Below are 25,058 nucleotides of genomic sequence, written 5' to 3' on the forward strand. Positions count from 1 at the left end.
TATATAGAAAAGCCGAAACAGCTGAATGGCTGTTCTCAATTTTCGCATTAGGAAGTAACGTAATTGTCGGCATTTTTTTTTCCACAACAAGCATTTACTGATTATTTTGGAACCCGTCAGGCCGACGTTCGCATCACCTGTGTGCGTCTCCTGGCCTCCCCTTTCCCGTGGAACTGGTGGACCTGCCTGCTCTTTCGCAGTGTGCGTGGGACGGCATTGACTGTGGCTCTATTGTTGTGTGTCTTTGCCTCCGTGCAAATCAACACTACCAGTGTTTCTATCGGTTTGTTCGTGCAAGTTCCCACCGCCAGAAAGGAGATGGACGACAGCAAACGGAAGCGCAAAACGATATGAATCGGGAGATGGTGTTTTTGCTAAGCTGTCGAGTACAGCGTGATGAAGAAAAAAAGTGGCCGAAGATTTTGGCATAGCGTTGAGCAACGCTGTCGACGATATTGAGCAGCAAAGAAGCTGTCACCATTGCTGTCACGTGTGCGTGAAGGCGACAGAAAGAAGCTGCGAGCCTCCGCTTTTGAAGCTCTAGAGAAGGCAGTCTTCAAATGGTTTTTGTATGCAAGAGCAAGTGGCACTCCTGTGAATGAGGCACTGTTGCAGTGCAAAGCGAGGGACTTCGCTTGCATTATGAGGCACGACGATTTTGTGGCGAGTGTCGCCTGGCTGCAGCGTTGCAAAGAACGCCACAACGTCGTCGGCAGGGCTGCTAGTGGGGAAGCACAGTCTGTCGACCGCGAAGCTGCAGTGGTGTGGGTGGAGATAAACGTTGGACAGCTGTTAGAAAAATACAGTGCCAAGGATTTGTTCAACGTGGATGAGACAGCCCTGTTCTATCAGATGCTGCTGCAAAAAACCTTGGCCCTCAAAGGTGAATGCTGCCGGGACGGTAAGCAGAGCAAGGCCGCATAACTGTGTTGCTTTTTGCCAACATAGATGGGTCGGAAAAGGTGCTGGCCCTCGTAGTTGGCAAAAGTGCGTCACCACGATGCTTCAAAGGCACGCGAGTGTCCAACCGTAAGGCTTGGATGACGAGATAAATTTTTTCACAATGGCTGCGGGAGTGGGACGAGCAGCTGGGCAAGCTTAACCGGAAGATATGCCTCGTACTGGACAACAGCGCAGCCCACCGCACTGCCACCATGCTAAAGAACATCGAGCTATGCTTCTTGGCGCCAAACTGCACTGCAGTTGTGCAACCTGTTGACGAAGGAGTTATCATGAACTCTAAGTCAGGCTACCACAAGTGTGTGATTAACCGGATTCTGCTCAATATGAGCACGAAGCCCGGGTCCACGATCGACTTGTACATGGCAATCAAAATGCTATATGCTACTTGGATGGCTGTACCGGCAAGCACGATTGCCAATTGCTTCCGGCATGCCTCATTTGGCGTCAGCAACGGTGGTTACAGTGAATATCTCGGAATATCTCGACCATGCCTTAGCATTGTGGAACACTCTCCTTCATGCTGGCGTTGTGCCTGACTGCGACACCTTCTGCATGCATGTCAGCGCTGATGCTGACGCGGTGACGGGGGTGCTTAATAACGACAGTGACGAATGTGTGGATGACAGCCCGGAGCCTAATATTGGCGAACTCGACGTACCAACGCCTGCACAAGCGCTGGATGCGGCAGACCTGCTGCGCCGCTTCTTTGGCGCTCACGATGACAGCGAGGATGGACTCGAAATAGCGGCTGTAGCTGAGAAAGTCATCATTCGCCTGAAAAATGTGGCAAAAATCTATAAAGGACTTGTTTTCTGTGAAGTGAGCCGCCAGCTGAGCTGGTGTGCTGTTGATCGACCAATGATGAGCTGTGTGGCATGAATAAAGTAGCAATTCCTTGCTATCTTGTTAGCTTGTTTTTTTTTCCGTGCAACGGCCGTTTTCTTCTTTGTGTGGCAGGCTGCTGCTTTCGTGTGGCAGGCTGCTTTCTTGCTTGCTAACTGTGGATAGAAATGGACAGTGGCTATAACGAACTAATGGTTATAACAAAGTAAGTACGACCCCCCATTTAACTTCGTTATAATGAGGTTTTACTATATTATAAAGAAGCTATGCTCACCTTTCTTTGAAACAGACTCTATAAATTTTTTGCATATGTCACGTGCAGGAATTACTTGTGAATAATTTTACCAGATCCTCTGCCTTTCATTACGTCACAGCAGTAAATCCTAATGTCATCTCTGACATTAAGCTATATGTAATCCACTCAAAAAAGGTAGTTTATCCTATGAATCTTCTAAAATAATTTGTCGTCATACTATCGGCATCATTCTAGCAACCGCATCACCTTGTAGACACACTGCCATTGTCATGCCATTGTTGTCGTACAATTTCGGTCACTCCAGTGTCATCACGCCATTGTCATCATTGTATCGTCATCGTGCTGTTGTGATCATTCCATCATCTTCGATTTGCCGCAGTGATTCCAATATCGTCCTGCCATTGTTGCCATGCGACAATTGCCCTTCTTTCATTGTCACTGCATCGTCGTCATGCAGTCATCTTCGTGCTGTCATGGTCGTTCAAGTGTCACCTTCCCTTTGTTTTGGAATGTGTATAATTGAGCACCACAAGTTTATTGTTGAGTGAGACAATTCCCAGTGAAAATATGTCCAAATGGGTTGTGCAGTCTCCAGTTACAAATAATCATATTTCACAAACACCAAAGAAAGCTTCACTTAAACCGATTCCCACAGCTTGTGGGATCCGAAAATTTTTTAGATGTTATTTCCTTTAATAGTGTAAATAATGCCATTAAGTGAGAATTTGTATAAATAAGTTTGTCACACAACTTGCGAGCTGCATTCTTTGTCCTTATAGTATGCTCGTGTCAGTAATTTCACTGATCTAAATAAAATGTTTGTGACTTTGTGTCCATAAGGACACCATCCCCTGCGTTTATAGTTTGTGAAAGTCACCAGGAAAATCTCGAGCTTTCGACTGCCAGGGAACAACACCCAATTTCTCCCGGATTTTTCTCTTTGAAAATAACACTCAATTCTGACCCCCCAAATTAAAGAAACAATGTAAAACCTGAAAATTAAACACCCTACGCATATGCTCCAAAGGATATAGAGATGCAATGAAGTATCCTTCCTACTGCAAGCCGGGCTGTTTGCTTCTCATTCTGGCGTAACAGCCCACAGAATTTGAACATGCCAGGTGCAGTGTGTGCAAAGAGTTGAGGGTGGAGCCAGGAAATACCCCAAAACAGGTACAGGCTTAACCCACTCGTCACGATTGTAACAATACATCGGATATGAGCAGCTGATGCACCGTCAACTTTTGCTGCATCTGTTTCACCTTACTACAATGTTGCCACGCCACGTTATTGGTTACAACAATTAAATCTAACCACTGGGTGCGTGTGGCAAAAGAAAAAAAAAAACAACTGCAAGGTCATTGAAAAACAAAAAAAAAAGGGAGAATGCGAGTAGCCGCACTCGCCTTTGTGCCGTGCCTTCGTTGCATCGCCGGCCTTGTGCCTGCCTCTTCCCTCTCCCTTCCCGACCCCTCAGTCGGCACTGTTGACTCCTGAATTGACGGGTTGGAAGAGAGAAGGCTAGCGACGCAACAAGAATGTGCCGTTCACCCTGCACGGCATGACGGCGGGTGTGGCGAAGGTGTGGGACATGCAGGCAGGATAGCAATTTATTTTTTCCTCAATGATTTGGCGCTATTTTAGAGAAAATGGCTTTCTTTTGCTTTTTCGGTTGTTTTTGTGGTAGGTACGATGGTGTCGGACTTCGACGACGGAAGGTGAGGAAACGCGCCAATGGAAAGGGTGTGTATTCTTGGGCAACCGAGTTGCCAAGAGGGGTGAGGGGGGGTGAGGGTCATGCGTGATCCCTCATGCCACTGAGTGGCGGAGAGTGGTGTGAAGGGGGGGGGGGGGGCACACTTTGGTCTCGTTAGCCTGCTAGCTCTTTTGCCGCGGGCAGGTGAGAGAAAGGGTGCACGATCTCAGGCAAGCGAGTTGGGGGTGGAGCCAGAGAGAGGAGGAGGAGGGAAGGCTGTTGCTAGCTTCTTCGCTTCGTTGCATGTCCTGCTGGCCACCCGCAGGTGGTTGACTCGTCGTGGACGATGCCGTGGACGAGAACCACTCCAATGTAAGTGAAAGTTTTGTTGAACGCCAATGGCGTTGATGCAAGTGCGCCAGGAAGACGTTAAGGCGTTTGCTCTCTGCAGCTGGCATGAAAGAACTCCGGGAAGGGAACAGGTGCATGCTCCCGGGCAGCCGAGTTTCAGAGAGTGTCCCCTTGGCTCTCTCGATTGTTTGGGCCATTTGCTCACACTGACAATAATCGACAAGGGTTTGTGGATAATTTTGTTGCTATAAATTTTTTTAACCGGTAATGTTATAAGTACTGAACATCTTTCTGTCTAATTAAAATATTTGGACGTTCTTTCCCTTCTGCTTTTTTCGTGACGCCTGGCTATAACAATTATCGGTTATAACAGTGGGATTTCATTGGCACATGAGCATTGTTATAAATGGGTTCGACTACGTTATAATCATAAAAAAAACATTTCACTGGAAAGGGTGCACCTGCACGGCTTTGGTCGATTGAGCCAAGAGATAAATACAAATATTGTTGCTAGAAATTACGTTGCTGTGCACATGCTTGCTGTCATCCTTTTATTGTGTGTTTGTTGTATGTGCTGGTTCTTCCTTAATAAAATTCAGTTAGTAGTTAGCGTCCGCTCACTCCTTTTTTTCCAACACTACATAGCGCTGTTAATAGTACAGTGACCTACCTATAATTTGAATGTGCTTGATTATTTGGACAACTTTGCAGTACCACAACTTGGTCCTCATAAACGTAGTGTATAAGGATAACTAAAAGCTCTGCCTGCACAACTGCCAGCTAATTCAAACACAGGGTTGAATCGAATGAGCAATAAAATGGAAATCGCTTAAATGGAACTGCCTCTTAAACAGAACACCATCGTCATGGTTGGTCGACTTAGTATTCGTGCAATTGTATTCAGCTTTGTGCCTCAGTAAATGGAACTCCTGAGAAATGGTACTAATTTCCCTGGTCCCTCAAGGTTCCGTTTTAAGTGAGTCCACTGTAGTTTTGTTTTGATAAATCACCTCCTTGAAATCGAAACCTAGTCAATTCAGCAGTCACCCACTGCACCCAAACCACGAGACAAGCCAAGCAGCCGAATTGTAAAGGTGGCATGTAGGGCTTTGTTGGCAGCCAGCCAACCAACCAATTCGGACGAGCATGGCCGAGTTCAGTTGTCGGGAGACTTGGCGCACGCATCGACCATGCCAGAGCCTGCAGCAACGGCAAGGCAGCGGTGGAGACTGACTAGGCCGCAGGCAAGCTTCTGGGCCACTTCTGGAATAAACGCACTCAGGGAAGAGAAACAGAAGTGATAACCAGGTGGGTGAGCGTGTCTCCAGGCACGGAGGCCTCTGGAGGTATTTCAGACTCCCCATTATTTGGTCCAAATTATCACTTGGCAACTGTATCTAAGAACTAGCCCACATGTGTAGAGCGCCCCTGCTTTGAATTCTCGCAATGTGGTCGCGAGCCGAGAAGAGATTTGTGACCAGGAACGACAGTGCATAAAGTGACTCACTCGAGATGGGAGGGCAGAGTGGCGTGTAAGGGCCGTCCCTCGCGGAGGCGTGCGCCAGGAACACCACGATCTTGGCAAAGGCACTGCGCACCTGCATGGCACCACCAACGGGCTCTATTGGCATTCCACAGAAGAGCCTCAACGTAAAGAAACACAAACATAGCAAATTATCGGACGTCACCAAGTAAGTGAAAAGTTTGCTTGGCCATGCTGTCACTTATTTATGTATACTGCAGCCCCGCTGCGACTGTAGCAGCAATGGGGAAAACATATCGAGTGCAGTGAGGGTGGTACAATTGCATTTCGAACTGCAAGATTATGCTTCAATGTTTCATTTTCACGTGTAAAAATCCAGGCATTTCCTCAACCAGAAGACTGCAAAAGAAGAAAGAAAGAAAAAACAAGATTCTAATGTAGGTACTTGAAGGTACTTGAAAAATGAGGCATGTAGGTACTTCATTTTTCCATTCGTGGCAAGGTGGCTAGAAAGGGGAGCTGCGAAAAGCGACCACCGTAGCCTGGCCCCAGGCGGTGGCACCGACGGCAGCAAGGATGCTGCTCTCTGGCCTGCATTGTTGCAACAGTGGTGTGATTGAACTTGGGCAGCCCCATTTTATTTCGTGACAACTTATCCCACGCCCCTCTTGGCTGGCACAACCTCCCGTAAAGCTATTGGTGTCCAGCACTTCGTGACTGGCCACCCTCGCCATTGCGGCAAAAAGCTGCTGCAGCACTCGTGCTTTATGAGAGCAGCATTCCGGGCAAGTTGGTAATCCATTGCTTAAATGATATTGCGCGACATAAAAAACAACACGGACGTGAAAGACGTGGTGTGTCGTCTTCTTTCACGTCCGTGTCGTTTTTTATGTCGCGCAATATCATTTAAACTCGTGCTTTCATTGCACTAATGCATTTAAGTGCATGAAAATTTTTCCTTTAAAATATTTTTTCCGTCTCTTGGCATGAGAAGTGGATGGTATCACGGTTCAATTTTTAAATATTGCTTGTTTTTCATATTGCCTCTGCTTGTACCCAAAGAACTATGCACACGAAAAGCATGTGCGCTAAGCTCAAGCTCATATATTTTCTTAGAGGCATTGATTTGTTAAAAGCCAATCACAAGAGGAACCACTTGAAATAGAAGCTGCTGTTACAGGGACTTTCTTTACCAGCAAAAGCTGCTGTGGAACTTGTTTTGCTGAGGCAGTTTGGGCACTGTCTATCATCTTTGTTGTGCTGTGGTATAAGCTGGAAAACACAAAACTACAGTAGTACCTCTTTAGTGTATTTTCCACGGGAATGCAAGAAAAATGCATAGTAACTGGGAAATGCGTCATTCGAGCACACTGTTAAAGGTGCCCTCAAACACTTTTCACGCCACCATTTTTGGGATGGTTGGAGAATGCAACAAAATGGCAGCTATGGGTATGCAGTACAAAGTTATTCAGTCAAGAAATTTCAATACAAAAAAATAAAAATAAAATAAAGTACATGCCCTCAACTTGAATTTTGTGCGGTCCCCATTTTTTTCACCTACTGACGTAACCCCTTGCTGTCAATGGTAAGAGCTTGAAGCACCTACATTGCGCTCCGTGGTTGCCCATTCCATGTTCACAGACTCTGGTGCTATGGTGTTGCTGTTACCATGGTAACAAACCAAGTGCAACCACGCCACAGTATATTGTTTACATTTTCCAAGGGAAGGCCATAGTTAATGAGCTCCCCTGATGATAATGAACAGTCAAGAAACTTGGGACATTGCAATGTTATAGTGTGCGCGGGCAGTTCAAAACAGCAACGCGAACAACGAAAAGGGTGCAGCAACAATGATGCACAGAGTGTAGAAACTTGCACTGCTTTACCAACACTAACAATTGTACTGTTCATGCAAAATGATTGGAGCAGTGGCCGCAACAAAACGGGACGCAGTCTAACCATCCGATATCTTTGCTGCAGGCCGTATCTCCGTGCCTCCCCTCTGACGCAGCAGACGGCCTCATCCTGCCAGCTACCTAGCAGAGTATACTGCGCATACTCAGCAGGCTGACTGTGCTTCCCTAGACTACGGCGCCTGCGCTTGCTCAGCTGGAGAGGCAGATATATATATAGGGCACCATTCCGGCACCGGCTTCACTACTGAGCAGCGGCTACAACGAAACACGACACAGTCTAACCATCCGATATTTTTGCTGCAAGTTAGTTTTTATACTTTTCACTGCGTCCTTTGCTATTGTTGCGGCTGCTCCTTACAAGTGTGTCTCTTGTTCTTGGTCTGTTTTCTGCAATACCCACCAACGTTGAACTCGCTAAAAAAATTGAGCATCTGGAATCACTGCTTAACGATAAGCTTGATGCACTTGTCGACAGTCTGGCTGCCAAGATTGGGAAGAGGTTTGAAGACCAGGGAATTGAAGAAGGCTTGAAGACCAGGGACCAGGGAAATGCACGCTTTCAGCTTCTCTAGCTGAAAGCGTGCGTTTCATGAGCGGACAGTACGACACATTCAAAGCAACATTCAGTGAACTGCTAACTACTAACAAAGCATTAACTTTTCAGAATCAAGCATTAACCAAGAGAATCGCAGACTTGGAACAGTACAGCAGAATTAATAACATCGAAATAAAAGGCATTCCATCATCACAAGGCGAGGAATGCTCTGTGATCTTGAAGAAGGTTGCCGATGCAATTGAGTGCCGCATTTCTTCTGGAGACATTGACATAGTTCATCGTGTGGCCAGCGAGATGTCGGACAAGAACATCATTGTTCGTTTTTGTTCACGTGACAAGAAGAATGAATTTCTTCGCAACGGTTGCAAAGCTCGTCTGCGATGCTCCCAGATTGGCTTTTGTGGTAGTACAGATAGTCCCGTTTACATTAACGAACACCTCACAGTCGACAACAAACGTTTATTCAGCAAGGCCCTAGCATTGAAAAAAGAGAACAGTTGGCAGTTTTTATGGACTGAAAATTGCAGATTAAATCCCATAAATCAACTGATAGGAGCATCTTCTGAATAAAGTTGGAGGCTGATTTCCGCATCTTTGCGCAGGCCTAGCTTATTGCTACATTTCCTGTCCTGCGGGTTGATTGCACACACGTCCCTGAATAAAAACCATTGCTTACATCTTCTAATATCTCTGTTCTTCATAATAATGCGTGAAGTTTGCGCGAGAACCATGATACCATTTCTGCATTTACTGACTCACTTAATCATTCTTATTCATTTATTTGTGTTTTGGAAACATGGCTTGACAATGCTGATAGCAATTTATACAATTTTCGTCCATACCAAGCAGAATACTGCCATCGTATTTCGGATCGATACGGTGGTTCCACCATATTTGTTTCACCTCACATTAAATATAAGCGTAGGCTTGATCTTTTCGTTAATGTAAATCACTGTGAATCGGCATGGATTGAAACTGACTTACAGATGAATTCTCATAATTGTAACAGTTTTATTCTTGGTTGTGTATACTACTTCTTCATCTATCCCTGATTTTCTGTGTGAACTCTTCATAGTTTTGAAAAAAATTTCTCTTGAAAGTAAGCAAGTCCTAATTGTTGATGATATTAACATAAACTTACTTGACATCGACAAAGGAAGTGTAACAGCTTATACAGACTGTCTTGCTGGTTTCGGACTGGAATCATTATTTATCCCTCCTAGTAGGTGTTCTACTCAAGGTGCCAACACACTTCTTCACTATGCTCAAACTAACATAGCGCCAACTCCCAACTCTGGTGTCACAGATACTCAGATCACAGACCATTTCCCGATTTTCGTCTCCTTTCAGGCCAAAATACCTCAGTCCTAGCCTTGATACTTTTCCTCTAATTTTAACCGAGATAGCTTTGTTAGCACTATAACAAATACTGATTGGTCTGTAATTAACTCCCTGCACGATCCCGATGAAGCTTTTGAAAAATTTTGTTCCATCTTTTTACAAGCCGTTCGCGCTAACACCGCTACTGTCAGATGCAAGAAACATATTTAATTTCCCAGTAACCCTTGGGTAACGAGAGGTTTACTGACTAGTATGAAAAAAAAAGAAAACCTATACAAAAATACTAAAAAGAAACCTTTTAATGTACGCTTAGCAGTATGCTATAAAAATTATTGTAACATTCTGAATAACTTGCTAAGGAAGTCTAAACGACAGTATTACGAAAATGAATTTACAAAACACAAGAACAATCCCAAAAAACAATGGCAACTTCTAAATGCATTCAAGAACGTACCTAAGTCCGGTAATACTACTGATAAAACAAACAACAACAATAAAACCCATACTGATTCTTCTAGCGTAGCAAGTACTTTCAGTGACTACTTCTATAATATATACAGCAGTCGTCATACGACTACTACTTATCCCATTTATCGCTGCAATCATTCTTTTTTTCTCTTTCCCGTAACTGCAGATGAGGTATGTTCCATGGTATTAGCTCTAAAGAATACTAGCCCTGGCTTAGATAACATTTCTTTATTTCATCTAAAACTTGTTGCGGCGCTTATTTCTGATACACTTTGTATTATAATTAATAATATCTTTAAATGTGGTATTTTTCCAACTTCGCTTAAAAGGGCTAAGATTATTCCTGTACATAGGAAAGGTGATAAAACGGAGGTGTTTAACTATCGTCCTATTTCTATTCTGTCGTCGATTAGTAAAGTTGTTGAGAAGTTATTTTATATGTGCCTAAATAATTACTTAAACAAATTTAATTTGTTGCAATCTTCTCAATTTGGTTTTCGCACTGCCAGTTCGACTAACTTGGCTTTAATATACATGACTGACTACATTCGTCACTCGGTTGATACGGGTAACTTTGTTGGTTTGGTACTCTTGCACTTCACTAAAGCTTTTGATACAATTAATCATAATATACTTTTTACTAAGCTAGAAGCCCTGGGAATAACCGGTCCAGTACTAAACCTCCTAAAAGGTTACCTACATGATAGAGAACAAAGTTTTTTTTTTAGGTGCTTATTCTGATACTGAAGTTATTATTAACCAAGGTGTAGCACAGGCCCCCCCCCCCCCCCCATATTAGGTCCCTTAATATTCTCTATTTATATTAATTATTTACCCACGTGTCTTTCGGCACATTGTGCACTATACGCTGACGATACTACTATCTCGATGCGTGACAATTCTTTAACAACCTTAATCCTTAAACTAAACAAGGTGCTTGACCATATTGTTGCTTGGTGTTCGTACAATCATTTAATTATCAATCCTTTAAGATTTCAATTTATGATTTTCCGTTCTAGCCAAATAATACTACCTGGCTTGCCTGAGATAACTATACATGGTCATCACATTCCCGTCTCCGACTGTGTATCATTTTTGGGCATCAAATTAGATTCTAACCTTAAGTTTTCTCAACACATTGCCTTCATTAAGCGAAAGTGTACCTTCAGTATTAGAGCATTAATCAAATCAAGAACATATTTCTCTAAAGATGCGTTATTAGCATTATACCTTGCCTTCACTCAGTCACATTAATTATGGCATTGTTTCTTGGGGAAACACATATAACTGTCATATCTCGTCTATTTAGCACTTAAAAAACCAAGCAATATGCATTATCACTAACAGTGGTTTTTTCACAAGTGCCACTCTACTACTTTGTGAAAATAACATCCTTGTTGTAACGAACTTGTTCAACTATCATCTAATAATTATGTTTTATAGAATACTTATTAAACATCTCTCATACCAATTCATTGATTCCAGGCACCTCATCAACAATAATAATACCAGGTTTGCGCATAATTCCAATTTTCTACTACCTATGGTTCATTCTAACTAAGGAAAAATGACATCATCATTCGCTGCTATAAAACTGTGGAATGGTTTACTCGTCAGCATTAAATCTTCATCCTGTCATACATTTAGTCATGCCCCTAACCTGTTTCATATACGTAACTAAGTTTGCGTCATTCGTTAAACTAGATTTGTCATTTGTATGTATTGACAGATTTCTTTTTATGCAATATAGGCATCATGTAATAATAATAAGTATAATACCATTTGTTTTCGTTGATTTTATTTTTCTATGTTGTACTTTCGCGACTGTGTTTGTTTCTTTTAGTTAGCTTACTGTTTAATACATCTCTACACTATTATTATTAACTGAGGGTCCCGTTGCAGTCTTTGACTTTGGGATTTTTGCCATCTCTTACCAATTCATTGTATTTAAAGAATAATAAACTGAAACTGAACTGAACTGATGTGACCAGATTGCTGCTCGCTGGCATATACGAGCCAAAAGAGAAGCCTTCCCCACAACACAGAGCAATCCTCAGAGGACAGAGGAAAAGAGCAGCCAGTGCCAATACTGTGTTTTGCAGTGTTTTTTGTGACTGTCTGTTTGTGCTAATACAAATAGTACAGCAAACAAAAATTTGTACAAATAATAATTTATCACGTTTTCGCTGCAGTGCAGTGGTTTTTAGCAGCTTTATTTTCAACCAATCATGGACGAGCAAGTTGTGACGTCGATTACGGTACAAATTCTTCTGGCAAACACCACTGGGCAATGATGCAGTCAGCAGCAACGTGGTGACTTGTTTGCACGATTAAGATAATAAATATTTCCATGTCGGTGCTTTGACCTACGCTAAAAGCATCTCCCACGGTCAGTCATTCCAACCCGTACTCGGCGAAGCTGACTGCACCGGATTCACTATCCTTTGAGCAGAGTGCATTGATGCAGTTGCAATACTCGGCTCCTTCTTCATCAAGTGCACATGAATAGTCAGCATCAGCATCGACGGTGCTTTCCTTCGAGAAGCCAGCGTGTTCAAAACACGGCATGATCAAAGTGGCTTGCACTTGCTTCCATGCATACACAATAAGTCATGTGGCCCCAAGGAGGTCAATGGAGTACTCCTTGCCATTGTTGTAACAAAGAAGCATGCGCTTGAGCAGGTGGTAGTGGTAAATCTTTGCGTGTTGAATGACGCCTTGGTCCATTGGCTGAGAGATCAACGTGGTGTTCGGAGGAAGAAATACCATCCTGATAGCTTTCAGATGTGGGATGTCACCATGCGCCAGGCAATTATCAACAACAAAGAGTACATTCCTGCCTGTGGCCATGAACTTGCGGTCAAGCTGCCAAACGTAATCTTCAAATATTGCGCCTGTGGCCCAGGCTTTCCTGTTGTGCCGGTAGATAAGCTCATCCCTTGGCAACAGCCGTGCATTTTTAAGGTGGCGAGGCTTCCCACTCTTTCCAACTACGAGTAGCGGCAGCTTGTGTTTACCGCACATGTTCGCACCAAACAGAACGACAATTCTTTCCTTGCCCTGCTTTTGGCCCTTGACTGCGGTGTCCTTTGCTGCAAACGTTTTTGCGGGCAGCATCTTGTAAAAAAAGGGCTGCCTCATCAAGGTTGTACACACCGTCTGCACCATACTCGCTAAGCGACGGAGCCAACATGTGGTTCTTCCAGTCATCGATGACGCTCTCGTTTGTGGTGCCGCTCTCGCCATAGATGGCTACGAAGGTCAAATTATAGCGCTCTTTAAAATGGCTGAACCATCCACTGCTACACCTGAACTCTTCATGCCCAAGTTCTAGAGACAAGTCGTTGGCCTTCTCCCGCAGTATCATTCCAGTGATGGGAAGGTGGGCTGCGTTTGCTTTCTGCAGCCAGCGAAGTAAAGCTGATTCCACATCTTGGTATGTGGGAGCCTGTACTCGCGACCACTTCGAAGAATATGTCTTGCTGTAGGCCTCCAGTACTTTCCACTTGTTCTACAATATTGTGGACAACGTCGAGAGGGACACGCTGTGCCTTTCAGCCAGCTCGGTCTTGGAACATGTGTTCTTACCCGTTTCTTGGATCAAGCAGAACTTCAGCTGCAGCGTTAAAGTCTTACATGTTGACATCTTCGCTCACTGGTACTTCTGCACAGCTCAGAAAAAAAAAAAAAGGAACACCACGCTAGCTGCAACACCCCTAACCACCCCACACAAAGAAACGACGCTGGCCAGCGTTGTGCGCACACATATCGCCGCAGGTGCAGAGAGAGAATGGGCGAACGGCAGCCAGTGGCAGTGGCACGGAACACGCGCTGACACTGCGACTGCGAGGAGCGTGCGGAGTAGAGGACGAGAACACGTGACAAAAACCAGTATGCCCACCGTGTTGCAGTGAAGCACATCTCCTCCTCTGCAGGCGTGCATTTTGGCGGTGCACGGGGCGTACCGCGCGGACTGGTTTTTGTGCTAGCAGTACTATGGTTAGGGCGTTTCGTCTATAAATAATTGTGACTGCTATGTGGCGTCGCCTCGTGGCTCCAAATAGCCGTCATTTCATCGGGTTTGTGGTGAAATGGGTATCGGGAATTGCCACATAGCACTCCAAATCTTCGAATTAACCGAAATAGTGTAGGCCGTCGGTTCGAATTATACGGTCAAATTTACAGTGAAAAGTACAGGACTGCAGAAAACCTTCGAATTATCCAGGATTTCAAATTAACCGAGTTTGAATTAACAAGGTTTTATTGTACAATGCACGGCTCGGCCTCGAAAGAATTCGCAGTGGCTGACCTATAATGAGGACTCTACGAGGACTGCTTAAGGTTAGAAATATTGGATAATTCACAGATCGAGTGACTTGTTCCGCAAGTGGCCGAAAAAAATGTGACACATTTTTGGATGGTCACTTTCGGGGATAATTTCTCTGGTATCGTATGACTAGCACCAGACACATTGGCATCTATGAGCATTCATGGCCCATTGCCAAACACACTGTGTTTAAGGATCACTGTCACCTGTCGATGCTGTCCACTGCTATGAAACAAAGTTTTTTTGAAAATAATCTTCCGTGCATACGGCCCAAGTTTGCCAACGTGTTGCTGCATGCAGATACGAAAATCGGCCCAATATTTCAATTTTTATTTTCCGTATTCCGGACGATTTTTTGAGCCTATATCTCTAAAATTTGGTTACAAAATGCGCGATAGTTCTTCCTTTATCGTTACCTAAACATGCGAATCTGCTAGCATTGCCCTTTAAATGAGGAACAAATCGCATCTGATTTTTGTCGCGTATAACTATATAACTACATCATCTGCCAGCACCATTTTGGTATCATTAAAAAGCTCCCGTTTCTGGCTTTCTTTATTCATTGGTCTGCAATATTGCCAGCGCTGATTTCACGAAAAAAAAAAACGAAAAAGAAGAACAAGAAAAGAAATTCACTGCGCACACTATTATTGGCCAGTTTGAGCATGTGACCTAGATGGCGAATCATGATTGGCTCCAAGGACCATGAGTGCTCAAACGACAAAACATCTGCCATTTTGTCTTAGTCCCGTGACTGCGGCGTTGGATATGCTGGAGGTCCGAGAAAGTTTTGTTCCATGAATCGTTACGGGTGGAAATGTACGAGACGCAATAAACTTCCGAAAATGATTCTGTCGTTGCAGTTGGCACAGGATACCCAGCAGCTCGCTGCTGAAGTTGTACCACCGCTGAACATTGATGCCTCAACAGCCTTGCCGGATCACGCATACCCACTTGTCGGTTACACTCATGTAAGAATTGCACACGGTTATCGTAACTGGAGAGTTAGTGGATAAGATAAGAGCACATGAGAAAGCCATGCTTGACAAGATTGCATCTACAACGGCCCCGGAGTGAAAGATTCGGTGTTTTGTTGATGATCCCACCGCCGATAGTGCAACAATCTCGGTCGCGAAGTCCGCTGCTCTGTCCGTTTTCATCGGACTTGCAGCAGTGAAATATCTTCTTGGCGTATTCTCGTGCAACACATGCGGTGGTTCTGTGTAGCTGGTGTGGAGCGATCAGGATTACGGTCTCACTACTAAACTGACTGTGGTTTGCAAGATCTGCGGTGAAGTTGAGTTGGGATGGAGCTCGCAGAGAATTGAGGGCCCGGAAACGTAATATTTTTGAAGTGAATGTACTCGCAGTGCATGGTATGTCATCGACGGGAATGGCCATACGGCCATGAATTATACCTAGTGCCTACTGATGGCCTTTGGGGTCGTTTTTCAAACTTTTTTTCAATATATCAGCTGTGAAATGTGTTTTGTTTTATCAAAACCACAATTTTGATGATGATGCCGTATTGAAGGCGCATTATCTCTGCTTCTACTTGCGCTATCACTGTAGTTCTTTTTTTTTCAGAAAGGCAAATTTGCGAAATAACTTTGTTGCATTTATTAGAAAATAAAAAAAAAATTTCTTTTTTCGCAGTTAGATGAATTTCTCTCACTGGAGTTTGCAACGTTCTCATTTGATATAAAATTGGATTAGAACACCATACTTGCTTATTTGTACTCTTTGTTAGTTCCACATCCTTTTCGTATGTCGATATTGACACGTGTACTTATCTTTATCGGGTGACCATGTTTTGCCGCCTAACAAATGTTATCGCACAGCGCAGGACGCGCCTGCGTTTATCTAAAGTTTCTGGAAAGTTATTGATGCTTCTATCCGCTGTCTGTTGTCGCCGAACCTTATGTTATCTGATTTCATCACCTGACGCGAATGGTGTAGAATTTTTTGGAAGGCACGCGGGTCCCAACGATTAGTCTGGAACATTCGACGACTGCTGTATAAAAACCGACGCACTTGACACGCTGATCAGATTTTCGCCGATCGCCGACTGTGTTTGCCGCTGTCGCCGTTCTTTGAGTGTAGCCTGTTTTTGAGGGCACAAGTTCGGCCGATAAAACGCTAGTTTGCTCTTTCTCAGTTTGGCTGCTTTCTTCACAGTCACTACCACGTGACATCTGGTGGAGGTGCTGGTGTGTTCATGTACCGAATGTCCCCACAAAGCCGCGATCCAAGCCCGAAGCCCGAGGACAAAACTGACATCGCCCAAACCAGCGGCCTAACCGCAGACTGCAAGGACTGCCCCCAGAGCACGGACTCCTACCTAAGACGGCAAAGAAGATCGTGGTCAAGACAACCCCAATGGCTGTTGCAGCGTCCCCCGTTATCCTGCAACAACCTTGGGAACCACCGACCTTCCACGGAGCAGCTACTGAAGACCCAGGATCCTGGCTGGAGACCTACGAACGAATCGCGACTTTCAACAGCTGGGACTCCGACGACAAGCTGCGGCATGTATACTTCGCCTTAGAAGACGCCGCCAGAACGTGGTATGAGAACCGGGAGTCGACCATGACAACATGGGACCTGTTCCGTAGCGGCTTCCTGCACACCTTTACGAGCGTCGTGCACAAGGAAAGGGCCGAAGCTATGCTAGATGGCCGAGTGCAGCTACCTAACGAGAATGTTTCCATATTTAAGGAAGAAATGATCCGTCTGTTCCGCCACACTGACCCGGATATGCCTGAGGAGAAGAAAGTCCGCCTACTCATGCGTGGTGTGAAGGAAGAACTTTTCGGTGCAATGATACGAAGCCCACTGAAGACCGTAGAAGAGTTCCTTCGCGAGGCCACCAGCATCGAGAAGACACTCAAAAAGTGGAACCGGCAATTCAACCGCCGCACAAACTCTACCAACTACGCAGGAATTCAATCACTGGCCACGGACGATCTGTGTGAGACCATCAGCGCCATTGTGCGCGAAGAACTGCGCAAGGTCTTGCCATCGTTGCAGCCTCAAGTGGCCTCAATTGCCGACATCGTGAAAGAAGAGGTGCACCGATCGCTTGGAGTTCCTGAGGTGCAACCACAATTACTGCAGCCCCAGCCAGAAGCGATGACTTACACTGCCGTCGCATGCCGTCAAGGTGCCAGGGCCCTGTAACCGTGCCAGGGCCCTGTAACGCCGCAATTCCATCATCCGCCGCCGCCAGCATGACCACCCGTCGCCCAGCGCACCTACGTGAAGAAGACCAACATTTGGTTCGCCCCCGACCACCGCCCGCTCTGCTACCACTGCGGCGAAGCCGGCCATGTGTACCGCCGATGCCCATACCGCGACCTGGGATTGCGAGGCTTCGCTGTCATTGCACAGCGCCCGAGGGAAGGTGAACGCCCTCATGACATCGCCGACTACCTCGCCTCTACTCAGTGGAGCCCTCGACGACCGTCCCGTTCGCCATCACTAGGCCGCTACCTGTCGCCGCAGCGCCGACCATACACTGGCCCAGCCCGGGGCCGGTCCGTCAGCCCATATCCGGAAAACAAAAAGCAGCAACCGATGGAGGTGCGGGTGCTGTTCGTCGAACTGACGAAGATCCTCCGCCGACGCCGAAGACGCTGAAAAGACTATCTCGACGACATAACAACAATGACACACCGCCGTCCTGACGAAGTCTGGCAGGAAAGAACACGCTGACGAAAGGGCACCTGACGATGCCACGTACCAACCACAGGTCAACGCGATGCAGCCATGATCCGACGCCAAGGCCCAACTGTAACGCAAGACAAAGAACCACTGACCTCAACGTGCTTCTCGACGGCCACGCAGTCACCGCCTTAGTAGACACAGGAGCCGATTACTTCGTCGTGAGTGGACCCATCGCAGCGCAATTGAAGAAAGTTAAGACTGCATGAGAAGGCTCGTTAATTCGGACCGCTGGAGGACACCTCATCATGCCGACTGGAATCTGCACGGCAAGAATTACCATTCATGACCAGACTTACCCTGCCACCTTCGTTGTCCTCCAACAGTGTTCACGAGACGTCATTCTCGGCATGGAATTCCTGAACCAACACGGCGCTATCATCAACCTGAAGTCGAAGTCAATAATGCTGTCGGAAGATCAAGCGATACCGCCGGAGAGCCCTCGTAGTCACCACGCCTTGAGTGTGCTAGGAGATCAAGTGAGCATCCCGCCTCGCTCCAGCATTGTTATTTCGGTCGGCACCGAAACACCCGCTGACGTAGAAGGCGTGGTTGGGGGCGACTAACATCTACTGCTCGACGGTGAAATTTGCGTCGCAAGAGGGATCGCTCGACTCCACGGAGGGAAAGCGGAAGTTATGCTAACCAACCTCAGCCAAGAGTTTCAGCACGTCTAAAAGGGCACGACAATCGCGTACATCGAGACAATTGTGGAAACCAGCAATGTCTTTGTCCTCTCGGATTCTGCCACATCTACCCCGACGACCGTAGTTCCCGAGCCAGACTTCGACATAAATCCAAGTCTCTCCGTGATTAAACAGCAACAGCTCAGAAGTCTGCTTCGACGATACAAAGACTCCTTTTCGACATCGTTGAGGATTCGACAAACACCAGTCACAAAGCATCGCATAATAACCGAAGAGTGCGCTCGACCACTCCGCCAGAGCCCTTACCAAGTTTCGACGCGAGAATGTGAAGCTATAAGACAACAAGTTGACGAAATGCTGCGCGACGACATCATCCAGCCATCGAAAAGCCCGTGGGCATCTCCAGTTGTTTTAGTGAATTAAGAAAAAGGACGGAACCCTACGTTTCTGCGTCGATTATCGCCGACTGAACAAAATCACGAAGAAAGACGTATACCCCCTCCCATGGATAGACGACGCATTGGATCGGCTCTGCAACGCTAAATACTTCTCGTCGATGGACCTCAAGTCTGGCTACTGGCAAATAGAAGTCGATGAAAGGGATCGCGAAAAGACCGCCTTCATCATGCCAGACAGTCTCTATGAGTTCAAGGTTATGCCATTTGGACTGTGCTCGGCGCCTGCAACGTTCCAGCACGTGATGGACACGATTTTAGCAGGATTAAAGTGGCAGACCTGTCTTGTTTACTTAGAAGACATCGTCGTCTTCGCCGGAAATTTCGACGATCACCTTAAACGGCTTGCGGCAGTATTAGAGGTCATCAAGTCATCAGGGCTCAATCTGAAGCCGGAAAAGTGTCGCTTCGCTTACGATGAGCTTCTATTCCTAGGCCACGTCATCAGCAAATCTGGAGTACGCCCCGACCCGCAGAAGACAGCTGCCATCGCAAAGTTCCCGCAGCCAATCAACAAGAAGGCAGTGTGCAGATTCCTTGGCATGTGTGCCTACTATAGGTGCTTTGTCAAGGACTTTTCATGCATCGCGGAGCCGCTAACACATCTAACGAAATGTGATGTCGAGTTCAAGTGGGAAACGCCGCAGGCCGACGCATTTCAAGAACTCACACGACGCATGCAGTCGCCGCCGGTACTTGCACACTTCGACGAGGATACTTTGTAGATATAGACGAGAAATACTTTGTAGACAACAGACAGTAAACTGATCAGTCTATAATTTTTCAATTCTTTGGCATCCCCTTTCTTATGGTTTAAGATTATGTTGCCGTTCTTCCAAGATTCCGGTACGCTGGAGGTCATGAGGCATTGCTTATATAGGGTGACCAGTTTTTCTAGAACAACCTGCCCACCATCCTTCAACAAATCTGCTGTTACCTAGTCCTCCCCAGCTGCCTTCCCCCTTTGCATAGCTCCCAAGGCTTTCTTTACTTCTTCTGGCGTTACTTGTTGGATGTCAAATTCCTCTAGACTATTCCCTCTTCCATTATCTTCGTGGGTGTCACTGGTACTGTATAAATATCTATAGAACTCTTCAGCCCCTTGAACTATCTTATCTATATTACTAATGATATTGCCGGCTTTGTCTCTTAACGCGTATATCTGATCCTTGCCTATTCCTAGTTTCTTCTTCTTTGCTTTTAGGCTTTTTCCGTTCCTGAATTCTATCCATATTATACTTCCTTATGTCAGCTATATTATGCTTGTTGATTAACTTGGAAAGTTCTGCCAGTTCTATTCCAGCTGCAGGGTTAGAGGCTTTCATACATTGGCGTTTCTTAATCAGATCTTTCGTCTCCTGCGATAGCTTACTGGTATCCTGTCTAACGAAGTTACCACCGACTTCTATTGCACACTCCTTAATGATGTTCATAAGATTGTTGTTCATATCTTCAACACTAAGGTCCTCTTCCTGAGTTAAGGCTGAATACCCGTTCTGTAGCTTGATCCGGAATTCCTCTATTTTCCCTCTTACCGCTAACTCATTGATTAGCTTCTTATGTACCAGTTTCTTCCTTTCCCTCTTCAAGTCTAGGCTAATTCGAGTTCTTACCATCCTATGGCCACTGCAGTGCACCTTGCTGAGCACGTCCACATCTTGTATGATGCCAGGGTTAGTGCAGAGTATAAGGTCTATTTCATTTCTAGTCTCGCCACTTCGGCTCCTCCACATCCACTTTACGTTATCCCACTAACAGAAGAAGGTATTCATTATCCGCAAATTATTCCATTCCCCAAACTCTACTAATAATTCTTCCCTGCTATTCCTATAACCTATGCCATATTCCCCCACTGACTTGTCTCCAGCCTGCTTCTTGCCTACCCTGGCATTGAAGTCGCCCATCAGTATAGTGTATTTTGTTTTGACTTCACCCACAGCCGATTCCACGTCTTTATAGAATGTTTCGACTTCCTGGTCATCATGACTGGATGTAGGGGTGTAGGCCTGTACAACCTTCAATTTGTACCTTTTATTAAGTTTCACAACAAGACCTGCCAGCCTCTCGTTGATGCTACAGAATTCCTATATGTAACCAGCTATATCCTTATTAATCAGAAAACTAACCCCTAGTTCTCATCTCTCCGCTAAGCCCCGGTAGCAGAGGACGTGCCCGCTTTGTAGCACTGTATATGCTTCTTTTGTCCTCCTAACCTGACTGAGCCCTATTATATCCCATTTACGGCCCGCTAATTCCTCCAATAGCACTGCTAGACTCGCCTCACTAGATAACGTTCTAGCGTTAAACGCTGCCAGGTTCAGATACCAATGATGGCCTGTACGGACCCAGAGATTCTAAGCACCCTCTGCTGCATCATAGGTCTGACCACCGCCGTGGTCAGTTGCTTCGCAGCTGCTGGGGACTGAGGGCCAGGGTTTTTATTGTTGTATTCATATAGGAGGTTGTGGTCAAGACTGCAAGGGAGTGCGTTACCGGTTCTGGACCCCAGGGTCAGGCCGCACTCCCGGCCTGTTTATGCAATTTTATCAACACCCGATCTTTTTTTTTTTTAATCCAGTGGAAAATTGCGCGGCACCAGGATTCAAAGTACGGTCCTCTTGCACGCGAGGCGGATGCTCTACCTCTATGTCATCACTGCATTTATTTGTCATGCAGAGTTTGCATTAGCCCGCAGTGTGCTCAACTGGGATGGCATATTTGCAAGAGATGTTCAGCGCTGTTCGATCTGCTGAACCAGGGTGCTGCCATGCGAGACACTACCTTGTCAGCAGCTCTGACTGGCTTTTGAAACGCCGAACAGTGCACCCAGTCGGACATGAAAACAGGCACTGCGTTTGTGGACCCTCGAGAAACAAGCGCGTGCGCACATGCAGCTCACCTCTGTAGTGGGGCACTCAAGCAAGTACTCGGCCAGCCGGTGAGGGTGTGCAAACAGCACCTGGCTTGCAAACCAGAGCCGCACATTGCGAGAATGCCGCAGGTGCACGCACAGCACCTCGTACCAGTCTGAGGCAGAACCCCTGCACAAAAAATACATGGGCGTCGCAGCAATCGTCGTCTACTCTCTGGCCCGACCACGATGGTCCATCCTCACATGGGAATGCAAAAAAACATTTTAGTTAACTGTGTGTAAAATTATCAAATGCATCAAGAATTTAATAAACAATCGCTTATTGCATCAACCTTGTCACAGGTAAAGACAAAGAAGAAATATGACCGGTGGGGCAAGAAAATAAGTATGAGGGCACCTTGGCTGCCTAAAAGTAGATGCGCCAGGAGGCAACCATCAGCAGTGAGTGACGTGGCTAGAGCGACTCCAGCTGGAGGTAGCCAGGCCATGTCTGCCACGCTCTGTTTGATACATACTAGCAGGCAAAGGCTAGAGAGACTTGTTCACATCTACAACCAAAAAGAGTGCGTCATATATGAAAGATATAGGCACGTGTCATGCAACTTGATGAAAAATTGTCTCATGCTTTCATGTCACAAAATATGATATGTTCATTATACGAAAGGGGTCAAAGGTATAAACTTACTTATCACCTAACGAGAAGAGTGACATGTTTCTGTGGTCAGTGGCTACCGCACATTATTTGCTCTCACAACCAAAACATAGCATGACAAGCACTGAAAGCAGAAAGGTGTACAAAGAATACGTAATTTGTCACAAACTTGCATCTACAAGTTGTAGTTATATATATGAAGTAGTTTATTCTTTAGAAAGTGTCACAGAGCACTGCAAAGTGAGACTTGTGCACTCCTTGCGTAGTGCATGCAGCATTGCCTGTTGTGTGTGAAATGAAGCACAGGGTTAACAAGACTTATAGAGTTGGTGCATAAATGAGGAGCACTGCGGTACGTGGCCAGCTGCTGAGTCCCCGGCCCCCAGCCTTGTCAATGAGACCAGGTTTCCATCAATCAGTCTCGTGCTATGCCTGTGGTTCCGATATTTCAAAAGGTCAGCCACGACAAAGCCATGCTCATAATGCTTGTTGTTTTGTTTGTTTTCTTATCACTGTCTTGTACTAAGTTTTAATTATATACAGTGCAGACCATTTATAATGTAACTGCTTATAGCCAGGACCAGTTGTAACATGGCTTTTCCTGACCACTAGCATTCTTCACATAGAACTTAACGCAGGCTGCTTAATGTGCAGGCGTGGAAAGCAGAAATCCGGTTATAGCAGTTTCTTGAAGCTTGCAACCATCAAACCCATCGAGGAGGCGCGACTTTGTTGCCATATATCAGCGGAGCAGATACACGCAGAAGCCGGAAAGACAAGCAGCGAGAAGGAAAACAAAAAGCCAGCGGGAGGGGGGAGAAGGGGCAAGCGCGTATCTCTTGGTGGCAGCGCCCAATCCAGGAGTGCGTTGCACGGCGCGCCTTTTGTTTTTTTCTTGTCCCAGCAGCCTCTTTGTTGCATTCACTGAGCGGCACATTGCGTTGGTATCTGCAGTTGCTTTCAAGCTTCTGTCACCATGGCATCTGCGTCTCCAAGCACCGTTGGAGAGTGGCATGCTTTATCGCTGAAAACCAAGGAGTGCGTGATAAAGGAGGTTGAGAGTGGCATGGAGAAAGCATTCGTGGTGGCAAAGTACGGGATGTCCTACACAACCATGTCTACTATATAAAAGAACCGGGTGAACGTGTAGCAGCAGCGGCAGCAAGGTTCTTAGCTGTCATGAAAAAAAATTTGTGCGTCAAAGTACAAGGACTTGGACTCGACACTTATCAGATGATTTCAAGAAGTGAGGGCTAAGACGATCCCAGTAATGGCCCCAAACTGTAGGGGCAAGCCAGGTTTTATGGAACTCTCTTAGGCCACAATGAGTTTAATCCATTTCATGGGTGGACTGCCATGGCATCAGCTGTAAAGTCAACTGCAGTGAAAGCAAAGAAGTGAACAATGCATCTATCTGACTTCAAAGTCTGGCTTTGCTCAAATTTATAGAACATGCGGTCAACATACGCAGAAAGAGACATTAAAGATGCCAATGAAGCTGGCATATCATCATCATCATTTATCGCACCCTTAAAGGCCCCTTTTGAGTATTCCATAAGGGGGGGGGGATACAAAGGGAATACATCTACACATGCTTTACAATAACACATCAAAACTTGGCTTTACATTATATGTAGGACAACTGAACATTTGGTCAAACGCTACAGAACATTGGGAGAATAATTGAGTGTTATTTTCTGAGATTACCTCACAGCATTTACTTAAATTTCAAAGGGTTACGTTCGTTACCAACTTCATCTCATAGCTTCTTCTGCTCATTTTATAATCTACTGCCTAACCACACACTCGTGCTGAGAAGCAAACCCTGCTCTGGCCTCCATGCTTCAAAGGAGCGCATCAGAGTGTTGTTCTGCATAAATATGGACGGCAGTGACAAGTGTCGCCCGTTTATCGCTGGCAAATCAGTGAGGCTGCGTCGCTTTAAAAAGTGGGAGTGCTTGCCAGTGACATAAAAGCAAAGAGATGATCATGATGATACAGTGAAACCTTGTTAACCCTTTGAAGGTTTTCGCCGTACATGTACGGCGGCGGTTTTCTGTCCCGCAAGGTCTTTGCCGTAGTACGGGTACGGTTCCGACCCTCCGTTTGAGATTTCGCGCCATAATGACGATGAGCGCTCATCGGGAGGTGCTGCCACCTCTTAGCACTTGCAAGATGCGTTTGAAATTGGTGCTACCTTCTTGGGGAGATAAACAGAGATGATTGCTAGCTTCAGTGCGTCGCTCAGACTGCGGCAACGCCCCTTTGGCGGTTTCGGTTTCGCCGCGTGATCGCAACGGAGGCGCGCGAAACGTCATTTTTTTCTTTGTCAGCACTCTCTTGCAGGGCGGTGGAAGTTGATTTCTATCTTGATTGGCGCTGCTCTTAGCTTGCTTATCAGTGCCGTTCACGAGGTATTCTTGCTCTCAGTGGCAACGCGCTTTCGCGGTTTCGGTTCCGCCGCGTGATTGCAACGGAGACGCGCGAAACATGATTTTTCTTTTTGTCG

At 45.8% G+C, this 25,058-nt stretch overlaps 1 protein-coding gene across 14 annotated transcripts in view; it reads right to left on the reverse strand.

Annotated features, from left to right (window-relative positions):
• Positions 1 to 25,058, reverse strand: part of faf (ubiquitin carboxyl-terminal hydrolase-like faf) — an 819,194-nt gene that overhangs the window by 55,862 nt on the left and 738,274 nt on the right. For all 14 annotated transcript variants that reach the window (XM_075682882.1, XM_075682878.1, XM_075682872.1 and 11 more), the window contains 2 exons: positions 21,925 to 22,066; positions 5,617 to 5,707 (listed from right to left, as the gene is read on the reverse strand). In XM_075682882.1, the coding sequence (XP_075538997.1) occupies positions 5,617 to 5,707; positions 21,925 to 22,066 (233 nt within the window). The remainder of the gene's footprint in view (positions 1 to 5,616; positions 5,708 to 21,924; positions 22,067 to 25,058) is intronic.

The sequence above is a fragment of the Dermacentor variabilis genome, chromosome 2 (assembly GCF_050947875.1).
Source record: "Dermacentor variabilis isolate Ectoservices chromosome 2, ASM5094787v1, whole genome shotgun sequence".
NCBI lineage: Eukaryota > Metazoa > Arthropoda > Arachnida > Ixodida > Ixodidae > Dermacentor > Dermacentor variabilis.